The sequence below is a fragment of the Harmonia axyridis genome, chromosome 5 (genome assembly GCF_914767665.1).
Source record: "Harmonia axyridis chromosome 5, icHarAxyr1.1, whole genome shotgun sequence".
Lineage (NCBI taxonomy): Eukaryota > Metazoa > Arthropoda > Insecta > Coleoptera > Coccinellidae > Harmonia > Harmonia axyridis.
Genome location: NC_059505.1, coordinates 39,759,643 through 39,787,261, shown reverse-complemented (window position 1 = coordinate 39,787,261; position 27,619 = coordinate 39,759,643). Strand labels below are relative to the sequence as shown.

Genomic DNA, 27,619 nt, shown 5'->3' with positions numbered 1-27,619 from the left:
TTATTTTTCCTTTTGTGGTCTTCTCTGATCCAATATTCCTTTGCAGGTGTTCTCTTCGCAGGTTAGTTTAGTTAGTAACAGCGTGACGTCATTCGAGTCCAGGGGCGGACTGCAGGTGTTCGCCACTACCGCCCTGTACAGGGGCGTGGTGGTGAGGATCAAGGAGCTGGCCTTCACCAGAAAGAAGGACATCTCAAGGGACGTCATGAAGGAGATGAGGTTGCTGAGGGAGCTGCGCCACGACAACGTGAACAGCTTCATAGGAGCCTGCGTGGAGCCCAACTCTTTATTGCTAGTCACTGATTACTGTGCCAAAGGAAGTTTATATGTAAGTTGCATCGATTGATTTTGTTTTTCAACAGCTTTACGATCTTCCTTTCAAATTTCGGTTTCATCAGAAAAATTGTAAATTGATTAGATTTTTGCAAATATGAAGCTAGGGTCTTATTTGAAATTGAATTTTGTGATCAAATTCTTCGTCACTGAACCTTAACACATCTTCTGAGATGAAATTCTCCAAAATATAGATAGGTATTTACTATTCCTCTTTAGATTAAGTTTTATGGTTTCTAAGACGTTACTTACTGACCTTCGGCTGAGAACGAAGTTAAAAGTACTTTTCTATACTCAGCCGGCCTAAGATAAAAATGACATCTGTGAAACCCATAGAGTAATAAACATAGATAGAGGGAGTATACGCAATTTTTACATGTCCCCAACATGGTAAGATTACGTTGTCGGATTGTGATATATTTTCAAATCCACAATTTTACTACATCGTTATGAATGTATATTATAGTGAATGAAATATATTTATTTGAGTGATTCCCGATTAAATATGCAAAATTTAATATTTGGAATCCGATATTTTTAATAATTGTCGAAATTATAATAAGCAGGATATTTATTATTTTCTGTACCTATCTGCTGAAATCCAAGGTTTGGCAACTTTTGCTCTCATAGTGTCATCGGTTGTTTCACGTCATTTGGTGCGCTTTAAGTTTTTTTTTCTGAATTTCTGATATACTTAGATATTTATTTCGATATGTTTTTTGTTGATATGAAACATTGATTCACTATGGGACATAAGAAGTGCTTTCTTTGTGGAAAAACTAGCGAATTGAGTGAAATATCGTATCACTGATATGTTTTCTTTTCCGCGCGCTTCATGTCAAATTTGATAGTTTATGTTGAGGACAAAATTTGCTTACTGAAAATGACATTTGCTACCTCTATCTATGTTTATTACTCTTGAGGTAAAACAAAACTTCAACATCATGAACTGACATTGATCGAATCGAAATTTTTTGTTTGCGTTTTCGGAAAAACATAATTCGAATCCTCATTTTCCAGGATATTATAGAAAACGAAGATATTAAATTGGATAAGATGTTTATTGCTTCACTGATCCATGATCTCATAAAGGTGAGTGAGACGTAATATAAGAAACCCTTTCACCTTCAACACCAACCGGACGGCGTTTTTCTTGCAGGGGATGCTGTATATTCACAACTCGATGTTGATTTGTCACGGCAACCTGAAATCGTCGAATTGCGTGGTGACCAGTCGCTGGGTGCTCCAGGTGACCGATTTCGGCCTGTACGAGATGCGCCACTGGGCGGAGAACGAGAGCATCGGCGAGCATCAATATTACAGAAGTAGGTGAGGAACGGTCCGAACTTGAACATTCCAACTTGAACTCCAAAGAGATAGAGAAATCGATTTTCCGGAAATTTTCCGATTTCTTTTAGATGTGGCAACGTCGCAATTTTCCGGATTGCTTCTCTACGCGGCAACGTCGCAATTTTTTCGAATAATTTTTCAATAGTCATTTCTGTATACGAGAAACCGTAGATTAACTGAGAATTCCACTTAAATGATTGAAAATTTTAAACACTAGGAGAAAATCTCGAGCAATCGCTAGAATTTACACAACTTTCAATGATATTTTTGAGTACTCGAGGTTACTCAAATACCCCACATCCTCCAGATTGATATCTTCGAAATTTCGGCTTCTAACTTTCTTGTAATTTGTCAACACCTAGAGGCGTATTCATCGTATGAATTTCAGACTTTTTTATTTTGGTAACTGCAGCCTGCAACTCGTTGGAAACAAATACACTGAAGAAATTTGGTAAATCCGGGAAAAATTTGATACCCTTGCCTCTATAGATTCAATAAGCTTTATGGGCACTTTGAGGACGTATATCTTCAAATTTTCCAGCTGTAGGCTAGCAGTAGATTCAGATCTAAGCAGGTTTTCATTGCACCACGACCTTATGGTCTATTGTGCTCCACCATCAGAGCTATTCTGGCCATTAGTCGACTTAGTCTAAGGCTAATTCCTCTCTTCTACTCTCTTGTAGAAAGTATTTTTTGCGTTGGCTAGCGACAGCGAGGCATTCCGTCACTCCGTCACCAGGTGAATCAGAGTTTCTTCCTCCTTCTCGCAGAATCTGACTTCTTCGTTTTCAGCTAGACTCATTCTCATGAAGTGCTTCCTGAGGTGGCAATACCTGTGAGGAATCCAGTGAGGAGTTGAAACATATTCTTGCTAAGATCCAGATACTTCTTAAAACTTGCAGTTTCAAAGTTTCCAAGAAACTTTTTAGAATGATCCAAACCAGGAAGATTCCGCCAGAGTGTTTCTCTTTCGTTTTTTTTTCCTTCTACTGAAACTCTTGCTTGTAGCTACATGTACCTATACCACAGAAAGGTTCTAGTAGAATGAAAGGAGTTTGTGCACCTTTTCTGGCAAGTGTGTTGGCTTTTTCGTTTCCTTTAACTCAGAAGGATTCTGCCAGAGTGTTTCTCTTTTGGTTTTTTTCTTCTACTGAACTCTTTCTTGTAGGTACATTTACCTTTACCTATACCACAGAAAGGTTCTGGGTCAATGAAAGGATTTTGTGCTATAGCACAAAATCCTTTCACTTGCCAGAATTATAATTCTGGCAAGTGTGTTAGCCTATTCATTTTCTTTAATTCCTGAATCCAAAATAAACAGACTTTGTTTTCTTCAGCACTTCAGTACAATCTCAGAATCATTGATATGCGAGCTGAATGCTTTCATTGCAAGCCTGACTGACAGAATATATCGCTATATAACATTTTTTATAGTTTCTTACTAGATTCATTTCCACATATCTTTCGATTGCTATCATCTCTGTCCTAAAAGACACTTGGATACTGTCCTAACGATAGAGAGCATTTGGTACCAGCCCTGTCGTAGTTTCAGAACCTTATGTGTACCCTTTGATGGTACTCTTTTTGAAGGCTGGCATTGTGGACTCCCTTTCCCAATCTACTTTTTAACTTAGCATCGTAGTGGGAGTTTTCTCGATGGTAGTTTTCTTTATCATCACGTCTCTGGAATGGCTCGCTGATGGTATGTAGATTCCCAGCTAGCAGTAACCAATCTGAGAAAAAGCAGTGGAAAACCTATACCAATAATAAATCTACCGAAAGTGTGTGAAAAAAAGAATTTTGAGGAAACTATTCTCTTGATCTGCACCAAATTGAGTATACCCACTTCTGGAATAAATTCTGGATAAATCCGAAAATATGCCCACATTTCGGCACAATATCTCCAATATTTATAGGCACGTAATCCATCTTTCCTTATTGGAGTTATGATGAGTTTAAAGGAGGAAGAAAACAATGTCTATGACGACTCCAAGTCTTATATTTAATATAAGACTTGGAGTCCACATAGAGAAAGTTTTCTTTCGCCTTCATAATCCTCATTACTGACATCTGAAGCCTTCAAACAACAAATAAACCAACATTAAGCGAAAAACCCAAGTCCAATTCCCATAAAATTCATCCTGATCCTCAAACCCGTCCAGAACACAGGTATACAAACATCTCCACATAATCCCTAAGCGGTTAAAACTTTTTTCACGGTCGCCACTCAAACTTGGAGAGCCACTTCCGTTCTCCTCGAGGAAGTAAACTTCCGCAAACACGTGCAGCGGAGAAATACATTCCGGAAGTTCGATGGGAAATGTTCAAGTTTGGACTTGCGCGCTTTCTGCCCGGTCGGAGGTTACTGATTGTCGAAAGTTGTCCGCAGATCTTTTTTGGAGGGCGCCTGAGATTCTGAGGGACTACAACGCGTACATCAGGGGTTCCCAGAAGGGGGACGTGTACGCTTTCGCCATCATCCTGTACGAGATACTGGGCAGGAGGGGGCCCTTCGGGGTGACGGACTACGAACCAAAAGGCAAGTATAAAGTTACTACATAATAATGATAATCATATTTATCCTCATAATCAAAATTTACATTCAGAAAAGAAAACAGGGCCAGCGTTAGGGGTGAAACAGTGGAGTGACCGTTTCAGGCGCCTCTATTTGAGCGGCGGCAATTCGGCCCAGTTTGCTGTCCCCTTCATATTAAATAATAATAATAATAAGGCCTTTATGTCTTAGTAGAAACTCAAGGGGAAGTTAACCCATAGGTGTTCTACCACTTAACCCTTGTTAATTTCATCATTGATTCTTAAAAACAACATAAAGTTGCCCAACCAATATAAACAGAATTCCCTATTACCCTCATCAAAAGAGGGATATAATCATTATGTATTTCACACTGACGAAAAAACAACACTATCTTCGTTTTCGAATTATTTGGAAACCACATTTAGCTTAAAGAAAATTCCTACGATTTTGCATTCGAAACTAGTTACTGTTAAATGCCATATGTTTTCAGCGGAACATATGTTTGTAATCCCAATTAGTTCTCGAAGCAATATTTTGCATTCACTATAATTTATTCTTCATCAGCGATTTTCCACATTTTCATTTTAAAGTCGGAAAATCCAGATGTTAAGTTTTCGTTGGACTACCCTTCATCTGACGTTCTTTTTTAGACTTTATTCATTTAACGAAGTGTTTGATACTGATAGTTTCCAATATTCTCTGTACCCAGACAAATCGTCTTTTTTGGACAAATATTTCAAACTTCTGTTTTGTTACCTTTTATTGAGAGATATAATTTATTTCAACATATACCTTTCTTGTTTCTTTTTTCTGTAGCCTTAATTAAGTCTAAATACATAGACTTGGTCCAAATTGGTAGCCTTATTTCAGTGGTCGTAAACCAGTAATTTGAACCGGTTGGAAACACTGAAACCACTAAAAAAAATAAGGGAAATACTGACGTGAAAACTGGAACTTTGAACGTTTATCCATGCCCAATTGCACCCTTGGAGACTTGTATAGTATAAGTAAAGGGTGTTTTTTTAGAGCTATAGAACTTTAAATTGCAATAAAACAACGATGGATTATTCGATTGACATGAATTTTATTTATCCGCAAGATAATCTTGTGGCATTACATTTTAAATATGATTTCTGGCATATGACCGCCACGGCTGGCTCGGATGTAGTCCAATCTGGACATCCAATTTTCGATGACTTTTTCCAACATTTGTGGCCGTATATCGGCAATAACACGGCGAATGGTGTTTTCGAAATGGTCAAGGGTTTGTGGCTTATCCGCATAGACCAATGACTTTACATGGCCCCACGGAAAGTAGTCCAGCGGTGTTAAATCACAAGATCTTGGAGGCCAATTCACAGGTCCAAAATGTGAAATTAGGCGGTGTATTTCAATAAATCGTTTGTGGCACGAGCTGTGTGACATGTTGCGCCGTCTTGTTGGAACCACAGCTCCTGGACATCATGATTGTTCAATTCGGGAAAGAAAAAGCTAGTAATCATGGCTCTATACCGATCACCATTGACTGTAACGTTCTGGCCATCATCGTTTTTTAAGAAGTACGGACCAATGATTCCACCAGCCCATAAAGCGCACCAAACAGTCAGTTTTTCTGGATGTAACGGTGTTTCGACATACACTTGAGGATTAGCTTCACTCCAAATGCGGTAGTTTTGTTTGTTGACGTAGCCATTCAACCAGAAGTGCGCTTCATCGGTAAACAAAATTCGCTTATGAAAATCGGGATACGTATTCCGCACAGAACCAATATTTTCGAATTGCACTATTTGCAAGCGTTGTTCAGGTCTATTCATGATGAATTGCCAAACCAAACTGAGAATAAATCACTTGACAGTTGTTAAATCGGTCGCCATCTCGAACAGTAATGCCAATTTAAAGTTATATACCTCGAAAAAAAACACCCGTTATATGTGACCTTGATAGAACTACAAGTCTATTTTGTTGGAACGAAATGAAGAGAGCAATGGTGTAAAGTCAGTAGCTTTTGAGGGATCGTTAATTCATGCACCAATAGGCCCTTGGGGCCCACCCTCGACTCCTTCACAAAAACACAACTGGTGCATGGATGAACAAAAGCTCCTAGACTGGAGTCAAGGCTTTTTCCTAAATTTCCCGATTTTTCCATTTCCAGAAATAATCAACCTAGTGAAAAGTATCCCGGCGGAGGGCGAAGAGCCCTTTCGGCCAAACACGGACCTTCTGCTGGACACGGAGGTCGGCTGTGAGGAAGACGTGCTGCAATGCATGAGAGATTGCTGGGCGGAAAGTCCGGAACTGAGACCGGATTTCGCTGCTATCCGGACCAGGTTGAAGAAATTGAAAGACGGGAAGTGAGTATCCTGTAGGTTTTTTTTTAGGTAGATTGGACTAAAATTGTCGTTTTCAGGAAGAAGAATATTATAGACCAGATGATGGACATGATGGAATCATACGCGACGAATCTGGAAGATGTTGTGATGGAAAGGACCAGATTGCTGTACGAGGAGAAGATGAAGACGGAGGATCTGCTGCACAGGATGTTACCGAAGTGAGTTCTTCCGATTTTGATTCAGTTTATAAAGATGACCACCAGATAAAAATATATTTTTATCTCAATACACATCTTGTTTATCTCTACCGAGTAATTCAAAATTCGATATCAAGATTTCAGGGGCATATTTTTCAGATCAAAATAATACTTTTTTCAATAAACACAACATGTTACCGCAAACGATCCATAACCGAACTACAGAGCGTTAAAGTTTCAAGATTATTTCAGTTTTTGAAATAATAAGATCAAATTTGAAAGGACCAATATTATTAGATAGTATTCATTTGTATGTGTGAAGTTCAAAAAGTTCATAAAAAAAAATTGTATTTTCAAGAATTCGTGGGTTAATATCGGAAGTTCCATTCATAGTTAGCTTCCAACACTTGGACTTCTATATTCTACCCGGATAGTACTATATTGTATCAAAACTGCAGCCATTTCACGGATTCGTTTGTCTGTGAGATGCTATCATCAATTTCGAGACATTCTGAGGAAAATGTCTTGGCACCCCATTGTCAGATTATCGAGATTTGTGAGAAACAAATCACATATCGTATGTAAATGACATCAATAGTGACCACAATTGTTATCCCTGAGGATATAAGATTATGATTTTCCCATTTTCCCCCATTACAGCTCGCGGTGCCTGGTTATGAACATTTTGGCCAACATATTTGATATTATTGGACATCAGATATATGAGGATTCAGTTATTATGGTCTCTCTTAAAAAAAATCTCAAAATATGTCGTTTCTCGGTCATGTTAATTATTCTGGCGTCATCTTGTGGCATGAAAAGATGTATGGAAGATCTTGGATTTTGTATCTCATTTCATAGCCAATGTGGAGCAGTGTATAAAAAATTATCGATGGCGGTGCCTAATATAACCAAGGAAGATCATTTTTCAGTCGAGTTCTGGCCGCCGAACATCCAAATTCCATCCCAACCAGAAATGAGAGCTCCCCGATTGATGAGCACAAACTACGAAAATTGCAAAAAATCCATTTTCAAAGCTCCATATCTCGAAAACTGGCCATTTTTGAAATCAGTTCATCAAGAACTACAACATATCAAAAATTCAGCCAAATTCACGGACCTTTAGTTTACATTCAAGGATTTACATCATCCAGTATATGCGAATTTATTGTAACAAGCTACAGCGAGATATTTTTTCGGGGTTCAAGTCCTTTTTTTCCCCATAAACTTTTTTGTAGTACGGCGCTGGAGAATTCTAATATATGAAATGAATTCTATATTTTCTCATAAATGGGTTATGTGTTAAAGCCAGTTTGGCAGATACTAGGTGTACAACTAGCTTCCGCCGTTTTGCAATAAATAACTGTAGCTGTAAGTGGTAGTCGAAATAAATAGATCGTAGATGTCATACAATAATCTTAGGTATTCGTAAACATAACCCCCATCGAAGAATTAGTCGATTTGTGTCTGCATCATAAAGTTATTCTCGATTAAACATGTCAGCTTAAGAGCCAAATTCTCGTCATTTGCAGGAGGTTTTAATGTTCTGCTTCAATTGAAGAAATCTGCGATTGAGGTTATTCGAATGCTTTCAAATACCTATTGTGAGGCCGCTATTAGTGGAAGAACGTGCCGAGAGTGGTTTCAACGCTTCAAGAACGGTGATTTTGACGTCGTAGACCAGCATGGCAGTGGAAGAGAAAAGGTTTTCGAAGATGCAGAATTGCAGTCATTACTTGATAAAGACTCGTATCAAACGCAACTAGAATTGGCAGGATCATTGGAAATGACGCAACAAGCCACTTCAAAACGCGTGAAAGTCATGGGAATGTTTCAGGAACAAATAATTGGGTGCCGTACGAGTTGAAACCGAGAGATATTAAACGTCGTTTGTTTGCTTGTGAACAGCTGCTTGCAAGGCAAATACGGAAGGGATTTCTGCATCGTATTGTCACTGGAGACGATAAATAGGTTCATTACGATAATGCCAAGCGCAGAACATCATGGGGATATCCCGGCCATGCTTCCATGTCGACCGAATATTCACGGTTCCAAGGTCATGTTCAGTATTTTGTGGGAGCCACTCGGCGCAGTGTATTATGAGTTGTTAAAACCGACTGAAACAATCACAGGCGATCGTTATCGAACGCAATTAATGCGTTTGAGCCGAGCATTGAAAGACAAACAGCCGCAATTCAACGAGATACATGATAAAGTGATTTTACAGCATGACAATGCTTGACCCGTTGAAATGGGAAGTCCTACCCTACCCGCTGAATTCTCAAGACGTTGCTCTCTCGGACTATTACTTGTTTCGATCAATGGCACACGGACTGGCTGACCAGCATCTTATGGGGAAGTAAAAATTGGATCAATTCGTGGATCACTTCAAAAAATGACCAGTTTTTTCAACGCGGGATTCGTACGCTGCCCGAAAGATGGGAGAAAGTAGTGGCCAGCGATGAACAATACTTTGAATCATAAATGTATAACCAGTTTTTTTGCAATAAAGCCTCGAATTTCCGAAAAAACGGCGTAAGCAAAGTTGTATGCCTATGTCGATCACAGAAGCACCACCCGAACCACAGAAGTCACAGATCATTTCTTCTTCTTTCAAATAAAAACAATATACAGAAATATTTTCTAGATTTTCTCAAGATACATTCGTTATTTGTTTCCAGGCATGAAAACAATATACACAAACATTTTCTAGATTTCCTCAAAAGATACATTCTTGATATTTGTTTCCAGGCCCGTATCCGAGAGATTGACGAAGGGATACGGTGTGGAACCTGAATCGTTCGATTCCGTAACGGTTTATTTCAGCGATATTGTCGGTTTCACGGCCATGTCCGCCGAGAGCACCCCACTGCAGGTCGTAAACTTCCTGAACGACCTGTACACAGTATTCGATCGGATAACTAAGGGTTACGATGTCTACAAGGTCGAGACCATAGGGGACGCCTATGTTGTGGTGAGTATTCGGAAGATTATTATCACTAAAGGCCAAAAGGGTTGCGAATTTTACTTCGATGATTTTTTTCCGCTGCTATTGTAATGGAAGAAATGATGTCATAATATCAGTATGATTAGTCATAATAATTGTCATAAGGTGATATTCGAATCCGGAATGATTCGTTTCGAGAGTCGAATAAACTTTTCAAAAATTTCGAAAAACTCAGCGCATAGAGTAATGAACGTAGATACAGGAGTATACGAAATTTTTACATGTCCCCAACATGGTTGGTTTACGTTGACGGATTGTGATATATTTTCAAATCCACAATTTAACTATATCGTTATGAATGTATATTATATTGAATGAAATATATTTATTTGAGTGATTCCCGATTAAATATGCAAATTTGAATATTTGGAATCCGATATTTTTCCTAATTGTCGAATTTATAATAAGCAAAATATTCATTATTTTCTGTAACTGCCTGTTGAAACTTGAAACCCAAGGTTTGGCAACTTTTGCTCTCCTAGTGTCATCGGTTGTTTCACGTCGTTTGGCGCACTTGAAGTTTGTTTTCTGAATTTCTGATTTATTCAGGTATTTATTTCAATATATTTTGACTCAATATGAAACGTTTATTCACTATGGAATATAATAAGTGCGTTCTTTGTGGATAAACTCGCGAGTTGAGTGAAATATTATATCACTGATATGTTTTCATTTCCTCGCGCTTCATGTCAAATTTGATGATTCCAGGGACAAAATTTGCTCACTGAAAATGACATATGCTCCGTCTATCTATGTTTATTAGTCGAATACCAAAAGATAATAGCTTCAAAAGTGACAGCTGTCCACTTTGGACACTTCAACGAATGTTAACGCGAGGTAGCAGCGTAAGGTTTGGCAACCTTTCGACCACTCGTTACCCTATTCTTCTTCTTCTTCTTATGGTCTTGTTCGTTTCGCAGGTCTCAGGACTGCCTTTGAGGAACAGTGATCGCCATGCTGGCGAGATAGCATCGATGGCTTTGGACATGCTAGGTGCCGTGAGCAACTACAGGATCGCTCATAGGCCCAACGATATCCTCAAATTGAGGATAGGCATACACACCGGTAAGTACTATTCGATATTCGATGATGTACCTCGTCCCATGTGCGATGCCAAGTCATTAATTCCCTCCCAATCTACCCTTAAAAGCCTTAAGATGAAGCTAATCCCTTAAAAGCTTAACACCACAAGACCTAGAAGTCGAAGCCTCCAAGTTGAAAGGCACCAATAATAAGATTATTCAAAAGCTACATGTTCGAAGACTCGTTCCTTATGATTATATAAATTTTATCATTCGTCCTGCATATTTCAAATATCAGCAGGATTAAACCCATGGTCCACTCTTGAGACCTCTTAGCTATGTCCTTAAAAGCCAAATAACGCAAGACCCAGAAAAGATCCTAGAAGACCAATGTTGGCGAAGACTTCAGAAGCATGACGACAAGAGAGACAGTTTTCGAAAATTCTAGGGCAGATGTTGCACAATATTACCCTTGGAAGCCAAATACCACAAGACCTAGAAGAGGACGCACTCAAGTAACCCTAACATGGAGCACACATATCGACTCAGTTGTCAAAAAATTAGTAAAGAATACATTTTTGCTGCGTAATCTGGTTGACTCTGTTTCAGTGAGGATTTTGAAAACCGTATACCACTCACTGATAGAAACACATATGAGATATTGTGTTGTGTTATGGGGAAATGGCTCTAGTTGTGAGAGAGTATTTCGAATACAGAGAAGAGCCATTAGGTTGGTTGCAGGATTGGGCTACAGGGAAGACTGTAGGAGGGCATTCATTGCACTGAATGTGATGACTTTCCCATCGTTGTACATTTATGAATGCTTAATATATGCACATAAGAACCATGATAGTAAATTAAAAAATAGTAATTTTCATTCTTACAATACTAGGAGAAAGGATGACATAAGACCTGAATCACGTTTAGAGAAGACAGGGCGGAGTGTAGAATGTATGGCCTACAAAATGTTCAATTTGATGCCTGGGCATGTGAGAGACAAACCATCACCAGTTTTCAAAAATATAATAATAAAATATCTGAAGAGAAAAGCGTTCTTCAGTGTGGCTGAGTTTCTGTCGGATGATTTTTCATTTGAATGATGAAATATTTCACATATTATTTTTATATATGACTGTTTGTATATTTGTGTTTTGACTTGTGTAATACAACATGAAATGTAAGTTGTAACTAGCACCAAATAAATATTATTATTATTATTATTATTAAGAAGACCCAAATTAGGAAGATTCATTCTCTGTTATTCCAGAAACTACAAACCAGACGATTTATGTCTTATTATTCAGAAGTTACCTGGTTGGAAGACATATTCCTTATTATCATTGTTCAAATGTTCAATATTATCCGATTTAGCCTATCAGCTTAGGGGAGAAAAACTCCTCTTGCTGTCGGCTTTCAAACTCCCCGCTGAGGGTAACATCCACTCATCCTGAACATTTCAAATATAAGCTGGATTGAGCTGGGTCGTATTCTGTCCAAGTTCTCATGGTCCACTCCAGTTTTTGTTGAAACACTGGTGTTGTGAGAGACTTCAAAACGTTCAAAACGAAGACATCTGTCGAAGACAGTAGGAGACAGAATTTAAGATTGAGAGAGAAGTTTGGATTCCTAAGAAAATGCACAACGTATAACTGATCTTTGAAGATAAGAAAAGAACGGCAATTTCTTTTGATTGAGTGTCTAGAGACTCAATTGATATTCTTGCTTAATTTTTCCTTCGGCACTCTCATATTAACTTCAAACTGATGACATGGGAGGAAGCTCAGTGATCTGATAACAGATTGACCATCAAAATGGATTGGTATATCAAATTTCTATCTAGTCGTTTGCACGCATCTTTCGATTGCCTGAAACAGAAGCCTAACGATAGTAAGCACTTGGTGACAGCCCCAGATATTTCAGCACCATCTGTGCACCATTTAATGTTATTTTGGCAAAAGTTTGGATGGTGCCTACCCTTTCCCAGTCTCACTTCCTACTTGCCATCCCAGTAAAGTTCTTTTCAAAGCATTCAGTCATAAGGAAGATGTAAAACAACGCCCAAACTAACAAACTCACCACCATAACCTCTCACTATTTCAGGACCAGTGGTCGCCGGCGTCGTGGGTCTCACCATGCCCAGGTACTGCCTGTTCGGCGACACCGTGAACACCGCCTCCAGGATGGAGAGCAACGGCGAGCCTCTGCGCATCCACATCAGCTCGCAGTGCAAGGAGGCGCTGGAGAAGTTGGGCGGCTACATCATAGAGGAGCGGGGCCTGGTGAACATGAAGGGCAAGGGCAACGTGAAGACGTTCTGGCTGGTCGGCGCCACCGAGTGGGCGATACAGAGGCGGGAGGTGGACCTGGAGGAGCTGCCCCCTCTGTTCTGCAGGCCGAGGAAGAGCCCCAAGTTGAACAACGACTCGAGACAGCCGTCCTTCTGCGGAGGTTTTGGTGGTATGACCAGCAGGAGGCATTCGAGCGTGCCTAGAGGTAGGTTGCGCTTATTCGTGGGGGTTGGAGCGTTGGCCAGAGCTGGGCGCAGTATTTTACAATTTGGAAGTGCGCATACGTGCCTACCTACATTTAATACTCGCATAAGAAACCCTATTTAAATATTGAAAAAAAATTGGAGAGTACCTACTTGAGTACTCACGCTGATAATATCCTTCAAAGCTACTTTTGAATTTAGTTTCAACTTTCCTCAGAATGCATTGAGTAGGTGGTGTAGTAAAATAATATAAGTGCTGCCATGCTCTGGTTATACCTCTAGGATGACATATTCTTTCTTGTCAATTTCAACGTTATCGAAATACTTTTAGATGATCTCATAATCAAAATCCATCGTTTCAAAAGAGAATCTTTTCGAAGAAATTCCTTCAATTGCACAATGTTGAACATTTGAGTAATAAACATAGATAGAGGAAGTATACGCATTTTTTACATGTCCCAACATGGTTAGAATATGTTGTCGGATTGTGATATATTTTCAAAATCACAATTTTACTATGGGTGGATGACTGGATAGAGGCCAAACCGGTCGAATTTTTTCGCAACGGGATTCGTATGTTGCCAGAAAGATGGGGAAAAGTTGTAGCTAGCGATGGCCAATACTTTCAATAATTCATTTGTAACCATTTTTTCACAATAAAGGCTCAAAATTTGAAAAAAAACGGGAAAGACTTATTCACACACCTTATATATCGTTATGGATGTATATTATATTGAATGAAATATATTTATCTGAGTGATTCCCGATTAAATATGCAAATTTGATTATTCGGAATCCGATATTTTTCCTAATCGTCGAATTTAAAATAAGCAGAATATTTATTATTTTCTGCATTTACCTGCTGAAATCCAAGGTTTGGCAACTTTGGCTCTCCTAGTGTCATCGGTTGTTTTACGTCGTTTGGCGCGCTTGAAGTTGATTTTCTGATATATTTAGGTACTTATTTCAATATATTTTGAGTTGATATGAAACGTTGATTCACTATGGGACATAAGAAGTGCGTTCTTTGTGGAGAAACTCGCGAATCGAGTGAAATATCGTATCACTGATATGTTTTCATTTCCGCGCGCTTCATGTGAAATTTGATAAGTTCATGTTGGGGACAAAATTTGCTTACTGAAAATGACATATGCTCCCTCGATCTAAGTTTATTACTCTGAGATTTTGATAAAATTTTATGTGAAAATTCATTTTTGTCTAATAGTGAAAAAATATGTTATCCAACCATTAGAAGTACACACTATTGTATGTTAACTTGGTGTAATGTAACCACGTGGTGTATGGGCTTACTCCTTCGTTGGAATGCTTTCCATTTCCTTTCATTTTTGTTGGTGGTGGTGGTGCTCGTAGTTTCGTTCTTTTATGTGAACTGTCTTCTTCATTTTTTTTTTCGTATAGAGATTCTCTTAGCATGTCAAAAGGTAGGAGTTATGGCAATGAGAGAAAATTGAGTTTTCGGTCGCCAATTTTACTTCCGAGTTTAAAAGCAACTGTCTGTCGGTCTGTATGATCGCAAATCCTTGTAACAACTTCAACTTTTACAAATCTCGTCCGGTTTTGATGAAATTTAGTTTAAGTGTTCTGTTCGGATTGTAAAGGGCGTTTTTTTTAGAGCTATAGAACTTCAAATTGCAATAAAACAACGACGGATTATTCGATTGACATGAATTTTATTTATCCGCAAAATAATCTTGTGGCATTACATTTTAAATATAATTTCTGGCATATGACCGCCACGGCTGGCTCGGATGTAGTCCAATCTGGACGTCCAATTTTTGATGACTTTTTCCAACATTTGTGGCCGTATATCGGCAATAACACGGCGAATGTTGTCTTCCAAATGGTCAAGGGTTTGTGGCTTATCCGCATAGACCAATGCCTTTCCACAGCCCCACAGAAAGTAGTCTAGCGGTGTTAAATCACAAGATCTTGGAGGCCAATTCACAAGTCCAAAACGTGAAATTAGGCGGTCACCAAACGTGTCTTTCAATAAATCGATTGTGGCACGAGCTGAGTGACATGTTGCGCCGTCTTGTTGGAACCACAGCTCCTGGACATCATGGTTGTTCAATTCAGGAATGAAAAAAGTTAGTAATCATGGCTCTATACCGATCACCATCGACTGTAACGTTCTGGCCATCATCCTTTTTGAAGAAGTACGGACCAATGATTCCACCAGCCCATAAAGCGCACCAAACAGTCAGTTTTTCTGGATGTAACGGTGTGTCGAAATACACTTGAGGATTAGCTTCACTCCAGATGCGGCAGTTTTGTTTGTTGACGTAGCCATTCAACCAGAAGTGCGCTTCATCGCTAAACAAAATAAAATGGACGTAGTGCGCGATACGTATTCCGCACAGAACCATTATTTTCGAAATAAAATTACACTATTTGCAAGCGTTGTTCAGGCGTGAGTCTATTCATGATGAATTGCCAAACCAAACTGGGCATAAATCACTTAACAGCTGTTAAATCGGTCGCCATCTTGAACAGTAATGCCAACTTAAAGTTATATACCTCGAAAAAAAACACCGTATAGATGATCCTTAAATAATTTCAGTTTTTCCAGTTATAAGGTAAACTTCAAAATTCTTTGATGAAATTCTATAGCAAGATCGATTTCTTTACTGAAGTTCACTCAAAGGGATTAAGAGTTATGTATCTTTTAGGTCAATTGAAAAGTCCCCGGTCTGATCACAGACGGCGGTGCTAGTATTAAATCCATATGATTTTTAGTTAGTACCAACCTTCAACTTTTCAATTGGCCTGTTATTTCTTTACTGAATTTCACTCAACTGGATCAACAGTTTCCTAGAATATGTAATTTTGAGAATCCACATCGAGAATTCAAAGAAAGGTTTCATTCTCATAATCATGAGTCGGTTAATATCTATACGTCAGGATTCCTCTGCAGGGGGATTCATCAGATTAAAATTTCACGAAACATCAATCTTGGATAATTATTCATTCAGACAAATAAGATCCGAAGTATCTAATTTGGCAGGGCTTTCACTTGACAAATTTAACGCCAAGAAGAATGCGAAGAGCGTAATTTAAATCTGATCTAACTCGAACAGTTTTCGAGGTAAACAAAAGGGGTCCAGATGCATCATCCCACACACATATAATGGGCTAATTTGTACAGTGTTGCCATTTGTTACGATGTAACGGAAGGTCTACCGTTTTTTGATGGGATCTGTTGTTTTTTTTTTATTATATACATAATTGGCGTTTTATTAATTTTCTCAAACGAAAACGTATTTCACGAATAAAAAAAAATCTAGAAGGATTAAAGGAAATCTTCAAGAGATATTCGAGATAGATCATCGTCTATTCTAACACCGCTCATCGATTTTTCGTAGACCTCACAGTTTAAGAAAAATTTGAACTTGAAATTTGGGAAAAAATCAGTAAAAATTCAATATCTTTAAAAAATTAGTTATATCTCCTAAAATATTCGTCACAGCTCTGATCCACAACATACTGAGTATTCAAGTCCGTATCTAGCGTCCAGGAGAAATGGCAGCGTTAAGAAAATTTTCAAATTTTTGTTTGAAAATTTCAGTTTATAACCTATAATTTCTGAAATAATGGACTCATATCCAGACTGCTAGCATTTTCGAGATCCACGTTATTGAATCAATCAATGAAAATGAACGGAATTCCCATGGAGAGACTTTTAATTTTTTCAAATTTTCTAAGGTATGGAAAATTATCAAAAATTTTTCGATATAAAAATTTTCGGGTGAGTTCTAATTTCGGGTAATTAGGCATAGTGAATGCTAACACCGCTAACCGATTTTTCGTAGAACTCACAGTTTCAGAAATATTCGACTTTGAAATTTTGGAGAAAATCAGTAAAAATTGAATCTCTATACAAAAATCTTTATATCTCCTGAAATATTCGTCACATACCTCTCGAATGGAAACGTTTTTTGAAGATCGAGCTGTGATCTACAACATAGTGAGTTTTCAAGGGCGTATCTTGCGTCCAGGAGAAATGGCAGCGTTGAGAAAATTTTCAAATATTTGTTTGAAAATTTCAGTTTATAACCTATAATTTCGTAAATAATGGATCAATTTCCCAACTGCAAGCATTTTATATTGAAAATATATACAGGATGGCCATTTGAAAACGAAACAGACGAGATTACAGACGAAATAAAGTTTTTCGATAGAAATCCTCGGACAGGTCGATTTCTGTTTCGAGGGGGACAACTTAAGATGTAGGTTACGGACGCATAGCGCTTCAACCCTTGCTACTACAACCCTCACCCCCAAATTTTGAATAGGGAAGATGGGGTGAGTGATACCTCATTTGAAAGGTATTTTTATACTGATTTCAGCACAGTAATTGTTTTTTCATTTTATGCATTAGTTCTCGAAATATTCATGCGTTAGTTAGTTAGGAAGGAAGCCACAGTCATGGTTGTTTTGAAGCTCAAAATGTCGGTTTTTCACAAAACACTACAAGTGCCATGAAAACACCACTTCATTTTCAAATACTTAGTTAAGAATATTTCGAGAACTAATGCATAAAATGAAAAAACAATTACTGTGCTGAAATGGCCACCCTGTATATATATATATTTTATTATATTATCGCATTTTCAAACGTTTTCTCCTGGATTGTGCAATTTTTGTTATTCTGAATTTCTCGACTCTCCCCTCGTCAGAACGACCAATCTGGCAACACTGTCCCCGCACATACGGCAGACTAATTCGTACCGCAAGGGTTAAAGTTGCGATGTGTTCTTGTTTTTGAGCCGAATTATGTTTGTTCAGCGTTATGTATATCATTCGAAGAGACGAGGAAAATATTAATGAACTCTGTTTTCCCCCCCTTTTAATTTTGGCTGTTTATTTTCGTTCTGTTTGCCCTTTTCCACGATCCCCACGTTCCGGATTGAACAGAGCGGATGGAAAACAGCGTTCGCAGGAAATTGGAAAAACTACGCGTAAGATACGCTGCGTAGCAATTTTCCGGACTGTTTCGGCGATTAAATTTCAGTAGAAAACCGGCAGATGAATTGTAAGAGCTATTACGATATTTATTTGAAACCGTAATTGGTTGAAAATACACTGTATGAACCCAGGGAGGGGATTGACAGAAAAATATATCAGAAAATTTCTTGAAGTTTGGGTAATTTATCTGAATGTGGCAACGTCGACTTTTTTTTTTCGGAATTGGCAATATTTTCCAAATTGATGAAAGAACTGATGTGTTTGTGTACGAGTACGTAGTTTATTCAAGGCAAGATAAAGTCTCGTTTGAAAAATAAATCATATTTCGGAAAATCTAAGAATAGTCCGAAACCTAAATGTGGCAACATCGCACTGTTTTTTTTAGGGAATTGGCAATACATATTTTCAAAATGAGCGGAAAAACTGATGGAAAACTGGGAAATAGGTTTTCGGTTTCTTGTGTATTTTCTACGATTCCAACTATCTTGATGTATTACAAATTTGAGATTTATGGTTTATTAAAAACTCACCAAGTTAGAAATCCCGGAAAAATCGAAAAGCGATATAAGCAACTTTAGTATCCTTAATTGTGTACAATTTGAAGTCCATCTGCTCTCCAAAGGTAGATGCATGAAATTCGATGCAAAAACAGGTTGCTATGTCACATTGAATCATCTTTGCTCGGGAACAAGATGCATGAAATTCTGAAAATAAATCATGTGATCATAAAATTTAAAGTATGTGACGATTTTAGGATACTGGATCGTTCGAGGATACGAAAAATTCAACCCCCTTGAATTTGTATGTTTTGGAATGTGCAGAATCCAAAAATCTATCAGAAAAAATCCGTCAAGAGCTTCACTCTACTTTTATGAACTGGTTTCTTCGAATTTCTGGTATTTTCATTGAATGTAATGGTCATAATGAAGAAACTGAAAGATGTTGAAGGAAAATTGTATTCGGATAAAATTCGTCACATCAATGAAAAACTTTATTCCAAAAATATGTTCCTTCGATAGAACCATTTGCGAGATATAACTGAAAATTACATTCTTCAAGGATTTTCAACAGCTTATTTCGTTTTAACCGAGCCGTATCAGAAAAATAGTAAAGATAATGTATATTTCATTTGACCTCAGAATTCTTCTGTTGAAATATATATACAAGTGGAAGAATCACCCTATATACAGAAAAATATACAGGGTGATCTATTTGAAATAGCAAAGTTCATTATTATTTCGAAAAAAGGAAAGATCTGACAACAATGTAAATACAACATACAACAAGATCCTTGCACACCAAAATCTATAAAAACCGTTATGTTCCATTTCCGAGATAATTGAGACATTCCTTACTTATAACTTTGTATACAGGGTGTTCCTAAGGAAAATAATATATTCCTTGAATAGTTAAAAAAAAAGTTTAATAAACATGCAAAAGCTCTTTTGTGATGATTATACCAGTTTATCGAATCTTTATTAATCTTCGCTACATATTGAGTAAATGAGTACCAAAACTTATAATTAATTTATTCATCACAGCTTACTCCCTGGATCTTTATAATAATTTGAATTCTGAGGATTACTAGAGAACTATTCGAATTTTTTTTCTCGAAATCGGTAGCAGATACTACAAAACTCCAAGAAACTAAAAAGTGTAGTACTGGACCAAAGATTCTTTTTACATTTTTCTAAACTACCAGTGGTGTACCACAAAAAGTTCTGGAGGAAAGAAGCGAGCACTGTTCCAGAAAAAATATCACCCCGTAGATTTGCCTTCAAAATTAACATATCACATGATGAAAACTTAAGATTGGAATATCTATACCAAATTTAAGATGAATATCTTGTGAAGGGAAGGTGCTATGAGAAAAAAAACTTGAAAAATAAATCAAATTTTAACATCCTGTATCTCGAAAAGAAAGCGTTTGCTGGACCATGTTCATTTTGGTTTCTTGTAGTTTGAACAAAAATTCAAACAATTCTTTAATAATCTTCAATTATTATAAAGATCCACTCAGTAAGCTGTGATGAATGAATCAATCATAAGTTTTGTTACTCATTTATCCAATCTGTAGCGAAGATTAATAAAGATTCAATAAATTGGTATAATCATCACAAAAAAAGTAGCACATCTAGAAACATCCTGTATCTCAAAAATATAGCGTTCGCGTGCCCATGTATATAATAATAATAATGAATTATCTTGATTGAAGAAAAGAGGCAAAGTTTAGCATAGCTACTTTTACTCTACCTCTTCAAAATGAAAACAAAAATTTGTAATAACAAAAAAAGTACAATAAACTAAAATAAAATTATATTTTGTTTAAATATCAGGAAAAAAGAGAAAATATATACATAATACATATCCAAACATGAAAAAATTATTGACGACTCCCTCAACTTATTCACCCTGCAATTTCAACAGTAATTTTTTTAAATTTCGTTTTAAAAACATCTCTAAGCGTGTTTTGCAACTTAAAGGAACTGAATTATAAACAGTGACTGAGTTGTATAAAACTTTTGTCTCAGAATAATCCGAGAAATCTCATTTTCGTTCGCACTACCAATTCGGGAACACCCTCTATACACTTGGCGCATTATTGAACGAGCGCTCAAAAGCGGAAATATTCCACGAGGAAACAACGGACCAACGTGTAAAATTCTCAATTTCTCTCCGTTTAAAAACTGAAAAACTCAACGCCCCCTTGCCATAACTCAACCAATGCCCCCCCTATGTATCGGTCCGACCGTCGGTCACAGAAAACCCTCCTCCTCCAACGAGAATGTCCGCAGGCGCCAGCATAGAGGTGGAAAGCATTTCCACGTTGCAAAACTCGAGCCCGCTACCGTCCAGACTGAACCTGAAGGTGAACAGACTGGTCGTTCCAGAACACGTGGCCGGCTCCAGGCTGACCATCAACACCGCCTTCGGGAGCGGCGTGCTCGAGGCCCCCCACGAGGAGAACGGCGGCCGCATCAGGGGCCTCAGGCCGCGCAGGGTGCTGTCGAGCATAGCGTCCAGCTGCGACGAGTCCAACAGAAGTCAGATGATCAGGGTAAGGGAGTCCAGGAGTTTGGACCCGCTGCCCCCGGCCAAGAACAGGGCGCTGGACCAGATCGGCAAGCTGCTCAGGTCCAACAGGAGTACGAGGTGAGATTTCGATTTTTTTTTTAAGTTTGTTCATTTTTTTTTTATTCGAAAATACCTGCCCTGGCTTTACACTTTCTCCCAGACAACCCAAAATACATCTTCTGAAGTGTCAAATTATACTCTAGCCCGCCTCGGCTTCGCAAGTTCTGTCAGGCAACCCAAAATACTTCCTTCGACGTGTCAAGTTATACTCTATGAGTGTTCGCTCGGTCGGAGACAAGAGGAAAGCCTTTTTTCTATTCCGTACAATTTTTCGACAATATTTCGTTGTATAAATCTTCTCATGACAGTAATGAACACAACGAAAAAAGAATTATCTAGTTTGGTGCAGTCGTTTGAACGTGATGCCCTTACATAATATCCATAGATCCTCTCTTTTAGTGCTGAAAATACTGCTAGCTATTCAGGAAGGAGATGAGTTCAACAAATCGAAGACCATAAATATCAGTCCAGCAGTTCTCGAGTTCTGGAACTCCGAATGAAACCTCTGGGCTAGCCAGTTATAAACCAAGGACTCCCATGGACTTTCCAAATATGGTAGACGATCTCCTTAAGATCTCTTATTAAGCAGGATCTAATTGGTCACAATTTTGCAAGTCTATTACCCCTACATTCGTCTGCACAAAAAGTCCTCCATATGGTATGTCGATGGAACAAAATCAGAAAAAGGCACATGTATTGGGATGTATGGGCCTAAAACGAGGATCTTTACATCCCTGGGAAGTGAGCCCTCTATCCTGCAAACCGAGACACTAGCTGTCTTCACTTGCTCCCGATAGTGTCTCAAAAGAAACCTCAAAGGGGTGCGTTTTTACATCACTACGGACAGCTAGACCACACTGAAGTCCCTGGAATCTTAGATCCAGGGGGTCTCTACTGGCATGGGAGTGCCGTAATACCATAAAGCAACTGGCCAGAGGCAATAAAGAAACTCTATTATGGGAATCGGGACATTGTGGTATTGAAGGAAATTAAAAAGCCGATGAACTTGCAAAATGGGCATCAAGGTTGACACCTGTTGGTCTTGAACCCTTCTGTGGGCTTGGAAAACCCCAATACAAGACAGTAGTCCAACAGTGGGAGAGGGACAACAGGAAAACCCTCTGGAGGAATACTCCTGGTCTTGCTCAGGCAACGAAATTTTTGGTGCTTTCACCGACCTATACCTGAAAGCTCCTGAAGCTACCACGAGCTGAGCTTCGGGTAATGGTGGGACTGCTGACAGGAAACTGTCGGTGCAAATATCTTTTGTACCGCATGGGTAAGTCAGCCGATGATATCTGCAGAAGAGATCTGCAGAAAGGAGGTAGAAACAGCCAAACACATAGCAAATTCCCGGAGCTGACTGGCCTAAGAACCACTCACATGAGTAAATCAGTTCTGGGTACTCACGAAGTAATAGCCAAGGCTCCTAAGGATGTCGTCAGTTTCATTAACAGCATCGACGGCCTCCCTGGGTTTGTATGAATAGAAAGATAAGAACAAAATATCAACTTGGTTGAATTTCCCGGTAGGCTAACAGAGCCGTAATTCGGTTGAATAATAATAATAACTCCTACATTCAATCTAATCTGAATCTAATGACACTCTGTCAAGAATTAGAATCAAAAGAGACCTTTTGACCAAAGTATTCACTAAAAAAATTATGAACTGAATATTTTGACAACCTATAAAAATACAGCAAGAGAAAAGTTTCTTGAAATTCTCTTCAACCAATACAAAAAGTCTCATGCAGCAGTCCACTAGCTGAGTTTCGAGTTGTTGTGTGACTGCTGACAGTACCTTTGGTACTGCATGGTCCTGTCGATGGAGCAGCTCTACACATACTGTGTAAATATTCAGAATTGGCCATCCTAAGAACATTTCCTAACAGACCTCTTCTAAATCCCTATGAAGTGATATAAGTACCCAAGCCTCTCATTGGCATTGTCAAATTTGGCAATAAGATCTCGTTGAGAATTGTTGAGCAGGTTATAGACCAAAACATCAAACTAGACGAGCAAAACGTTGTCATAGCACGGTACACCCCATAAGTTTTTTTCTTACAGATCGCTGGATAACTGTGATAAAAATAGCGAAATTAAAATCATAGCAATTATCGATGAAAACCTGGACACAAACTACGCCAACGGGAATGTCCTAGTGGGTTCCAACGAGGACAACAGTCTGATGGAAGACGTCCAGATGCCCTTGTTGAACACACCAGCGGCCAACCCTGCCATTGTCAGAAAGAGAGGCAACGAATTCGAAGACACCATCAACAACGACGATAAGTCCAAGAGGTAAGAATTTGACACTGCTCCGTTATGGACAGGGTGTCCCAAATTGGATGCTCACTGAAAGCATATCGATAATTATAAGACTTAGAGAAAAAATCTTCAAGGACCCCTGATCTCTTTTTTCGAAATAATAAGATATCAGATTCAGGATCATAGATATCTTGATTTGTTCTCGAGTTACATGGCGTTTCTAAAAAATTACTATTTCAAATATTTCCTATACCTATCTTGGTTTCTGTTAGAGTTTTTCGAAAAATTTTATAACGTTTTTGTCAGTAATTCTTATGGTTTATATGATACTCATAAAAAATTATAGAAATTGATTACCATTTCTGAATAAAAAAACAGTATCCATAAAAATTACTAAAAGAGAATTTTTCGAAAAGCTCGAATAGAAACCAAGATATAGCAAAATATTTGAAAGTCATTTTTCAGAAACGCAGGAACTCGAGAATCTATGATCTTCTTTCTGATATCTTATTATTTCGAAAAGAGAGATCGGGAATCCTTGAAGATTTTTTCTCTAAGTCTCATAGTTCTCCAGATGCTTTCAGAGAGTATCGAATTTGGGACACCCTGGACAAGAATTTTTTTAGCGCTCGTTTTTCGAAGAACTCAAAAGCCAAATCAGTACTGTTCTCGATTTTGTTCTATAAATATTTTCAAGACGGAATGGATATCAATCCTTGGAGATTTGGAATATTTAATTTGAAATGAGATTTGGAAAAATTTTCAAAACGAAATGAAGAACTTGTAATTCAAATCAGGAACAAAATTGAAGGAAAAGTGTCAACACGATAAAAAAAGAAATATTGGTATCAAGTAATTACATTGCATACAAAATTAATATTTTCGAATGAAAATTTGTTCTTGTACTCACATTTTTCCATATAATCATAAGTCATCGTTCGATACACAAGCAATAATAGTATCTTAAAAACTTCCAACAAAGTCGCAGTAACTTCTAGAATTGATCTATTTTCGCCAAGTGTGATGAACAAAAAGTTGCAAATCATCGCACAGGTGACTTGTTTTCCCTTGCATAATTCTAAAAAAGAGAAATTCCTGCGCATATCTTCGAACAAATGGGCATCCAGAATTTTTCGATATTTCAAAACGTCGAATGAAATGATCTGAAAAGTAGATAAAATGAAATTATGTGATTTTAAAGTATTGCGTTTCAGATAGAAATTTCATACCTTTTGGTAAGGTTATTTGTAATATTGAAGATTGAATAAATACACTCTTATACAGGAAATCAACAACGAAATTAAAATCACAAACTAAAAGTGAATTGGAAATTCTGTGATCGACATCATAGAAATCGAGTTCAATAGAGATGAAATTCAATTACTGGAAAAGGATTTTGACCATGGTCTATAGATAACGTAAAATTATTGATTCTGAAAAATTGATTGGTGAATTTGAGAATACTTCCTTCAGATTACCGTAACAAGAAAATTTAGTACGCAGAGAACGCAAAACTTTTCTTCTCGTCTTGACATAATTAAGATTAGTTCCTCAATTTCAAGAATAATAAAGACATAAAGTTATAGAATCCTTCAGGCGTAAACTCTATTTTGAATTGATATCAAACAAAGACAATTCTTCGGTCATATTTTCGAAAGTAGAACAAATTCGCGAGCGTTGAAAAACTTAAGAAATGAAGGTCCTTACCAAGAAAAGTCCAATTCCTTGAATGAATGTATTTGGTAGGTGAAAAATACGCTTAAAATTGAGAAAAGCGCGTTTGTTCCAACTCGTGTAGGTACGTTTAATTTTTCTCACTAAATTTCGCCTGTAGATTTTTGTTCCAATATACTTAATTCTGAACACAAATATGAATCAAAACTTTCTTGTCTGTGGCACGGCATGGAAGCATAGAATAAAGATTTAGTTTGTGCCTCAGAGTAATAAAGTATGTTTATTACTCTATGGTTTGTCCCTGTAAAAGCTAAATTCTTTGGATAAGAATAAGAGTTTGGCTACTTCAACTGAATATACTGAATGTACTATGCACTCGAAATATTTCATGTCTTTGTGTTTTATTTATCATTATTTTTTTTGTTGAAACTGTAAGAAACGCTTTTAGATAAAATATCTTTTTATGGTTTTCCACAATTGGTTTCAGATGGCGATCCCTAGAATCAGTACAAGTATCGTGTGACCCGCCCCAGCAAGACTTGGCTAGAAACAAGAAAATCATACCAAGACATTCTTTGAAAAACTGGCTCGTAGGTCTGTTCAACGGCAACAGCCTGAAGACCAGTAGCGCCTCTTTGAAAAAGGCGGTAATTGCTGATTTTCCGCGCACCATAGAGAGAGATAAGGAAAGTGTCATTTGAAGAAGGGAATGTTGTTCTATGATAGTAGGAAACCGTTGATTTACCACTCCAAGTCTGGACCACAAAGTTGAAATTGTTTTCTGTGACATTATTCGAATTGATGATTCAAAGAGGACATGGAATCTCGGTTTGAGAAGGAAAAAAAATGATGAAAGAGAAATCAATCTTTTTCCATCGCTGGCATTTGTTTGCTTATTGACAGCCAAAGATACCCAGAAAGAATGCAATTCTTAGTTTTCAACAAGAAGTAATATAAAATATTCATATCATTACTATTAATATATAGAGAGAAGAAAAAAGAGAAATTCATATCATTTCCAAAAATATCAATATCTTGGTGTTATTTCATTTCGTGAAGTGATTGATCGCAACATGATCGAATTAGAAAATATTTTTCTTATTCTGGTAGTCTCATTCCATTTCTTACAAGAAGAGATACCCAATTCCCAGAAATCCATCAGTGACTAGAATAAGAGAAAAGATTCGGTACTAATATTCCTCATAAATGTAGGTCTAAAAATCTATTGGCATATTTTGAACAATGTTTAAAAAAAAAATTATATTTTAATTCATCATGCACTCGCTTAGCAATCCATTTTGAAAAATGTCCAGAGGGAAAGATCATTCCATGTCACTTTCCATTTAATGTTGCTCATATAAATCAAAATGTTTTTCTTTAAACTTGAAAAGTCTGTACTCTTTTTGCTTTAATTTCAATTTACCCATTCACGTATATGTACAGGGTGCTTCAATAAACGTCAATTATTAGCCGCTATCATAACCTATAACCACTATAATTTCTAAAAATTTCAATAAGAGTTTTTCGAATAAATGTTAGATTCTAAATTACTTATTGAAAATTTAGTTCAATCGTCAGATTCCCTTCGAATGGTTAATGGGCTAACCAGTTCGAAACACCCTGTATAAGCTGACCGAGGGTAAATTTGAATGTTCAATTGAAGCAACGACCTCTTACTGGGCCTAAATTTCATACGATTCATGAACATTGTGATTGGTGTAGTAATATTTTTGTATCCGAACTGTTTTGTCAATTTCTTAAGTCTCACCGTTAGCTGTTTGAAGTCATCTATAGCCAGAAAATGAGCTTTTCTGGTGACTCTGACTGTGATCCCAACTTTATTTAACATAATTGTAGATATTATTCGATGAGATACTTGTTGCACTGGTAATATTTGTGCCATTCATTTTTCAGTAAATGTATATCAGAAGGCATTCACTTTAATGTAAATAATTATTTGTAGGAAATTTCATCTGATAAATATACATATTTATTTACTGAATAGCAAGCGACGCTTTTTTTCTTCATTTCAATAAATCTACAGGTTGCGATGGGTTTGGAAAACACTTCAAAAATAACAAATGATTCAATGTGAAACTAAAAGATGGTAGGTATATAGCAAGACTGCTACTTGACCCCAAAAATATATTCTCTCTATTTCAGTATCGTAATGAGATCATTACAGTACTAAAAACTATGCTGTAACTTATTACAGCATTGTGCTGTAACTTATTAGAGCATTGTTTTCAGTTAATTTTTCGTTTTGTGGTTGTCTACACTGACTTCCGATC

At 37.5% G+C, this 27,619-nt stretch overlaps 1 protein-coding gene across 3 annotated transcripts in view; it reads left to right on the top strand.

Annotated features, from left to right (window-relative positions):
- LOC123681312 (receptor-type guanylate cyclase Gyc76C-like) overlaps positions 1-27,336 on the top strand; it is a 78,393-nt gene extending 51,057 nt beyond the window's left edge. The window contains exons 11-22 of one of the 3 annotated variants that reach the window (XM_045619644.1): positions 47-328; positions 1,354-1,425; positions 1,493-1,658; positions 4,073-4,222; positions 6,372-6,570; positions 6,627-6,767; positions 9,498-9,720; positions 10,674-10,818; positions 12,876-13,268; positions 21,144-21,405; positions 23,454-23,687; positions 25,816-27,336. In XM_045619644.1, the coding sequence (XP_045475600.1) occupies positions 47-328; positions 1,354-1,425; positions 1,493-1,658; positions 4,073-4,222; positions 6,372-6,570; positions 6,627-6,767; positions 9,498-9,720; positions 10,674-10,818; positions 12,876-13,268; positions 21,144-21,405; positions 23,454-23,687; positions 25,816-26,029 (2,481 nt within the window). In that variant the 3' untranslated portion in view covers positions 26,030-27,336. Of the gene's footprint in view, positions 1-46; positions 329-1,353; positions 1,426-1,492; positions 1,659-4,072; positions 4,223-6,371; positions 6,571-6,626; positions 6,768-9,497; positions 9,721-10,673; positions 10,819-12,875; positions 13,269-21,047; positions 21,406-23,453; positions 23,688-25,808 lie in introns of all 3 variants that reach the window. The other 2 variants (XM_045619643.1, XM_045619645.1) reach the window with 2 other exon arrangements.
- Positions 27,337-27,619: the final 283 nt, after the last annotated feature.